Source organism: Dasypus novemcinctus, chromosome 18, assembly GCF_030445035.2.
Source record: "Dasypus novemcinctus isolate mDasNov1 chromosome 18, mDasNov1.1.hap2, whole genome shotgun sequence".
Taxonomy (NCBI): Eukaryota; Metazoa; Chordata; class Mammalia; order Cingulata; family Dasypodidae; genus Dasypus; species Dasypus novemcinctus.
Genome location: NC_080690.1, coordinates 7,797,746 through 7,803,745, shown reverse-complemented (window position 1 = coordinate 7,803,745; position 6,000 = coordinate 7,797,746). Strand labels below are relative to the sequence as shown.

The 6,000-nt window shown below is 46.7% G+C and overlaps 1 protein-coding gene and 1 long non-coding RNA gene across 3 annotated transcripts in view; one reads left to right on the top strand and one right to left on the bottom strand.

Annotated features, from left to right (window-relative positions):
* Positions 1 to 2,407: 2,407 nt before the first annotated feature.
* LOC139436847 (uncharacterized) lies at positions 2,408 to 4,421 on the bottom strand. The gene is made up of 2 exons (XR_011646268.1): positions 3,347 to 4,421; positions 2,408 to 2,616 (listed from the first exon to the last, which is right to left on the bottom strand). It is a non-coding gene; the product is annotated as an uncharacterized lncRNA (long non-coding RNA).
* GAN (gigaxonin) overlaps positions 4,243 to 6,000 on the top strand; it is a 79,684-nt gene continuing 77,926 nt past the window's right edge. The window contains exon 1 of one of the 2 annotated variants that reach the window (XM_004449490.4): positions 4,243 to 4,734. In XM_004449490.4, the coding sequence (XP_004449547.1) occupies positions 4,568 to 4,734 (167 nt within the window). In that variant the 5' untranslated portion in view covers positions 4,243 to 4,567. Of the gene's footprint in view, positions 4,735 to 4,881; positions 5,322 to 6,000 lie in introns of those variants that run through there. The other variant, XM_071209047.1, reaches the window with a different exon arrangement.

The following is a 6,000-nucleotide window of genomic DNA, read 5'->3' as shown; positions in this document are numbered from 1 at the left end:
TTAAATAAGTCTAAGGATTAGGTTTAAGGGATAAAACCGGGAGTTTATTTTCTGACATGTTTCATTCCACGTGTTTATTTAATATTCAGTTGGAGAATGAATTAGAAGAAGCTGTTGAATATAACAGTTTTAGAGTACACTGGGAAATTATGGAAACTAACCTCAGAAATAAGCTATGCTGGATAGAAAAATCTCAGTTCTCCCTATCTCTTAACACTCATACATTCAGCAAATATTGAGCATTGTTGGAGTCGATGTTATCTAAAGAGCATTCCAAATGTTAATTTTTTTTTCTTTACATTATTTCTTTTACCGGATTCCTTTTTAGCCTCTCCTCTTTCCAACATTTATTAAAACATAAATAAAACCCCAAACTCCAAGGTGACTCTTCTCTTCTTCAAGTGCTCATTTTTCAAAGTTAAAGAAAGCACCTTTTTTTTTTTCAAATGGAAATTGCTTTCTTGTGGTTTTTGTTTTTCCTGATTGTAAAAATGGTACATGCTCAGTGCAGAAAAGATGAACAATAGAGAAAAGTAGAAAGAAGTAAAAAGCCTCTATAATTGCACCACTGAGATAACTTTGTATTTCACCATTGTCTGCAGCAACTATCATTTAGAAAGTACTTAATATATTTTGTTGATTGACTACTACTACTATTTTGTGAACACCCTTCCACAAGTCAAAAGAAGGCACTAAAAACAACAACAACAACAACAACCAACCCCTTTCTCTGGTGCTTGTTTAGCCTCTAAACCAAGAGAGCTAAGTTACAGTCATCAGAAACTGAAACTGCCAGGACAATATCAGATCTCTTCAATTACACATTTCACAACTGCAATTGATGTCTGATATCTATGGAATGCAGGAAAACAATAACAAAATACACCATTCTGATGGGCCTAATCATATCAAGGGCTGCTTAATTTGAGCAACATTAAGAAAAGCTGCAACATGGTACATGGTCCAAGCAGGAATGGCTGCAGTGGCAGCTGGGAGGGTGGGCTCTGCGCCCAAATCCTTCCTCACGGCACCAGGACGAGTCTTCCTGGGACATTTGAATTCACCTCAACAATTTCTACTGAGATCCCAGCATTCTTTTGATTAAGACAACTTTCTGATTACCTCCAGAAATGAATTAAAGCCAGATCCTTTCTGTGGACAATGCTTGGTTCACGGGTATTTTTTTTCTAGTTGCTAATGTTGAAACACTGGGACATTCTAATTGTCAATCTGGATTTTCAAAATTTCTTTAAAAATTGTTAGTTCTGGTACTATTGGGTCTCTCCGCTGGTAGAGAGAACTACCTCTGTTCTAATTATGCAAAGCATTTGGGTGGGGGGTACCTACTAGGCATCAGAAATGTGGATGAATACAACCTGCTCCTACAGTAGAGGAGCTCACAATCCAATAGGGGGGCATATTTATAAACCCGCAAATTACAGAGTGTGTTGAGAGCAGCACAGAAAGCACTGAACATGGCATAGCACAGGATAGTTAAGGATGACTTTAATCCCTTAGCTCTGAGAAGTTGTTGGGGAAGATTTCCTCAAGGTCATGTTTGGGCTGGGCTTTGAAGTTTTGATGAGTTAAGAGTTCACCAGGCAGATGAAGGTGATGGGGAGTATTGGAAACAGTGGTGTGGTATTAAAAGTATATAAAGAGTCTTCTGCTGATTAGCTCCCTACTACATGTGACTCTTTCACGCCAACAACTACCTTTCCCTGAGTGATAGAGGTCTGTCTATGACCCTCTTCCCAGGCCATCTGTTTTAGTTCCTCAGCTATGAAAACAAATATCATACAATGCATTGGCTTAACAACAGAAACTTATTGGCTCATGATTTCAGATGCTAGAAAGCTTACTTCCTCCTGTGGTTGGTATCTTCCAGCAGTGGGGCAATTTTTGGGGTTCTTCGGTTTTTCCATCACATGGTAATGCACATGGCAGTGTCTTTTTTATCTTCCAGGTTCCATCGATTTCCAGCTTCTGACTGGTCCCTGTGCCTTCTCTCCTTGTCTAACTTTCATTTGGTTTATAAGTGACTCTAGTGATCTGATTAAAGCCCCATCTGATTCAGTGGGGCCACATCTTAACTGTAGTAACATCTTGAAGAGATTTTATTTACAATGGGTTCACACCCAGCAAGACCAAGAACTTATTGACATTGGGGTACAAAATTCAACCCCCACACCATCCCATTCCTTCCTCCTGTCAAAACAACAGAGAAGGTTTATACCTCTACCAGGAAGAGCCTGCCTGACTAATCCCCACTCACCTACAGTTACTTCAACTAAGGTGACACTCCCATTCTGGGATAATTGGTTACCTCACTGAGATTCTGTTATTTGAGCTCTTTGCTTTGTTTGGAATCTCTGATATTTGAAGAAGAGACCAGCACTAAAAGCAATTAATCAAAAAGTATTTATTAAATACCTACATTGTACAGAAAACTGCCCAGTCATATATGTCAGTTTTTACCTCAACAACAGCCCAGTTGAGAAAGAAGACACAGAGACTACAATTCAGATAATATTTATTAAGCGTCTAGTTTTTCCAATCCCTTTATCCAGTCAACATTCACTGAGGACAACATGTGTCAAGCACTGTGCTTGGGACCTGGAAATTGAGATAAAATAAAATATGAGAGGTAGCAGGTGACAAGGATAAACAAATTATTACAATAAGCTTCCTGATGGAGCAATATTCAAAGTCCAGCAACTGTTTGGAAAGAGGACTGTTGACTGCTCCCAGAGAGTGGTGTGGGGCAGGTATCATGGAGAAGATAAACTTGAGCTGCTAATCTTGTTTGTTATTTCCATTTAATTATGAAATTATCTAACATACACTAAAATACAGAGCAGAGTACAATGTATCCTCAACATTCTCATCATCCAACTTCAACAATTAGCAAATCATGGCCACTGTTGATTCATCTCTGACCCCCCACCATCCTTTTATTTTGAAGCAAATTCTACTGAGCTGCATATTAAACAAGAAAGGAAATGTCTGGACCTTCCGCTAGTAACATCCTTTCCCCCTCCTATTCCACTTCCCGAAAGCAGTTACATATTCCGATTCCTGCAAGTGACCCCAAAACCTTAACTGGTGCAGGGTATAGACCCAAGACTTTCTCTGAGCCTTCAGTTGGATGAAGACGACTGAGCTGATACAATGAAACCCCATCCTGCTTTGCCTGGGATGCTCTTGTCCACATTCTTCTGGCCCTCTGTCTTCAAGTTGAAAATTTATTGGAAGCTTATAGAGTACTTAATGTTTGCACAAAATGTTAGCTACATTCCACATTCCCATGTGAAAACATTCGAGTTTGAGGGATTGCTAAACTGACCCAGGAATGCTTTCTGTCACAACCTAGATCTTTGCTGAGCTGGAAGCCTGGTTCCCATTTGAAGCTCTGGAGTCTCTCTATCTTCCACGACTCCAGGGTTTCCTAGATTTCCCTGAAAGGTACCAACATCGATGCAGTTAGTGGCTCAATCTGAACATTACTCTGAACTTCTTGCCCTTTACATTTTATTCTTTTGAAGCCGTTCACTTTTGTCTGCCTCCATCAACACCCTTTCATCCAAGCCACCATTCCATTTCCTCAAGTACTGCAATAGCTAAGCATTTTCCTGCCTTTAGCTACCCCCTCTCCCCGCTCCATTCTCTGTGTAGCAGCTGAATGATCTTTATAAATCCCTTGCTTTAAAACACTTCCATAGTTCCCAACACCTATAGGATCAAGAACAACCTCTTCACCATAGTGGAAGAGGCTGTGTACATTCTGGGGGCTTCCTGCTTACTTCTTTACCTCCATTCACTACCTCTTCTCCCCAGCACGGAACCAAAACGCCCTCATTCAGGTTCTGCTTTCTCGGGCCCGTGTGCTTTTATTCCACTGTCCTGAAAGCTCCTATCTAGGCAAGTCTTTTCTCTCATAAATAATGAAAGCTACGTCTATTGAGCCCCTGTGATAGGCCAAGAACCGTCCTCGGAGTTTCACATCCGTTCTCTCACATGAGTCCACCACAACACCAAGGTATCATCACCTTCCTTTTGCAGATGGGGAAATTGAGGATGGGCACCTGACCCGCGGCCCTACAGCTAGTAAGTGGAGGAGCTGAGACTCGAACTCAGACAGGCCGGATCCAGAGCTCACGCGCTCAACCAGAGTCCTGGCCAGCCCGCACACCCCTCCACCGCCGCAAAGATGACTCTTAGCCTTAGACCCAGCCACTGCACACTGCTAGCCCCGGGGCCGAAACCGAAGAAAGGAGGCTTCTGATTGGCTGCCTCCGGCGACGCAGGGCAATAGGGAGCAGAGCTCGGCAGCGGGGGCGTCGCGGAGAAATGACGCAACGCCGCGGCTCCTTAAAGGCGCCTGCCCGGCCGGCCGCGGATGGCGCAGGCGCGTTCCGGGGACTGCCGCCAGGGTTTGGAGCGCTGAGAGCCGGGCCCGGTGGGGGCGCGCCGCGGTGGACTGCACGAGGGGTTCCGCGCCGTAGGCGAGCGGGACCTGCCGGCCGAGGAGGGGGCGCCGCAGGCAGAGGGCAGTGGCGGCGGCGCCATGGCCGAGGGCAGCGCCGTGTCGGACCCTCAGCACGCCGCGCGCCTGCTGCGAGCGCTCAGCTCTTTCCGTGAGGAGTCCCGCTTCTGCGACGCGCACCTGGTCCTCGACGGGGAGGAGATCCCGGTGCAGAAGAACATCTTGGCGGCGGCCAGCCCGTACATCAGGTGAGGAGGGGCCCGCGACCGGCCGGGCGGCGCAGCGCTGCCGGAGCCCGGGGGGCGGGCCGGGCGGGGCGTGCCCCTGGGCCGCCCCAGGCGCCGGGACCCGCCTTGTCGTCGCTCAGTCCAGTGTCCCTCCTGGGGATCTGGGGGGCTGGGCCTCACTTGCCGCCGCCCCTCAGGACAGCGCCTGTCGGGCCGGCCGCCCGGGGGCCTGGGCCCGTGCTCCGCGCGGGACCCCGCGCCCCCTCGGAGTTGACCCCCGACCCGGGCCGCGACTCCCCGCTCTGTCCGCTCCGTGTTCCCACCGCCACGGCGAAATCCCGAGCCCCTGACCTCGCAAGTTCCCCCAAAGGCCGTCCTGGGCCGGTCGGGACCCGCCTCGGCGGACAGGGCGGGGCCGCGCGGGGGGCCCGGCCTGGGATCCCGGCTGAACCTTGCGGGTGGGTGGGTCGCCTCCCAGTCCGCACGCAAGGGACCCAGCTTCGCGAACCCGGCTGGGAAGCGCCCTTGCCCGCGGAGACACCAAAACAAACACCTCATCCCTGGTGTGTCTAGACGGAAAGCCCCACTGGATCTTCACTTTAGGACAGGTAAGCCGACCCTGAAGCTGGTTCTTCCACTGGTAAACGTGCCTCTCTCAACTCCCTTGTGGGAGCACCGTTGAAAACAAGGGTTGTGCGTTATAGACACACAATAAAAGCAAGCTGCAGTGAATTTAAAAAAAGACTTACCGTAATTCTTAGGATGCAGGTGCAACTCCGAAGACCGTGAAGTTCGAGCAACTAAAAGGGGATTTTAAAGCTATAGTAAACATCTTAGCATGATTTACCAACCCAGCCAGGTTAATTAAACTTTAAGACTGTACTTATACAAGTGTATGGAATCTCGCAGCAGGCTATCTTTTGTTATAGCAACTTTTTTTGCAAACTAGGTTTTTAATGCTGCTTTCTTTTTGTTTAATATATATTTTTTATTAAAGAAGTCGTGAGCTTACAAAACAGTCGTGCGTAATGTGCCGAATTCCCATACACACCCCGTCTACCAACACCTTACATTGTTGTGGAACATTTGTTACAGATTTTCAAGGAACTTCATCAGACTGTTACTACTAACTACGGTCCATAGCTTACATTTGGTATATTTTTTCTATACACCCCCTATTATTAACACCATGTGTTAGTATTGTACATTCGTTATAGTTTACAGAAGAACACTCATATTTGTACCATTATACAAATGTTGTAGGTTGCTCTCTTAATGTAAAAAAAA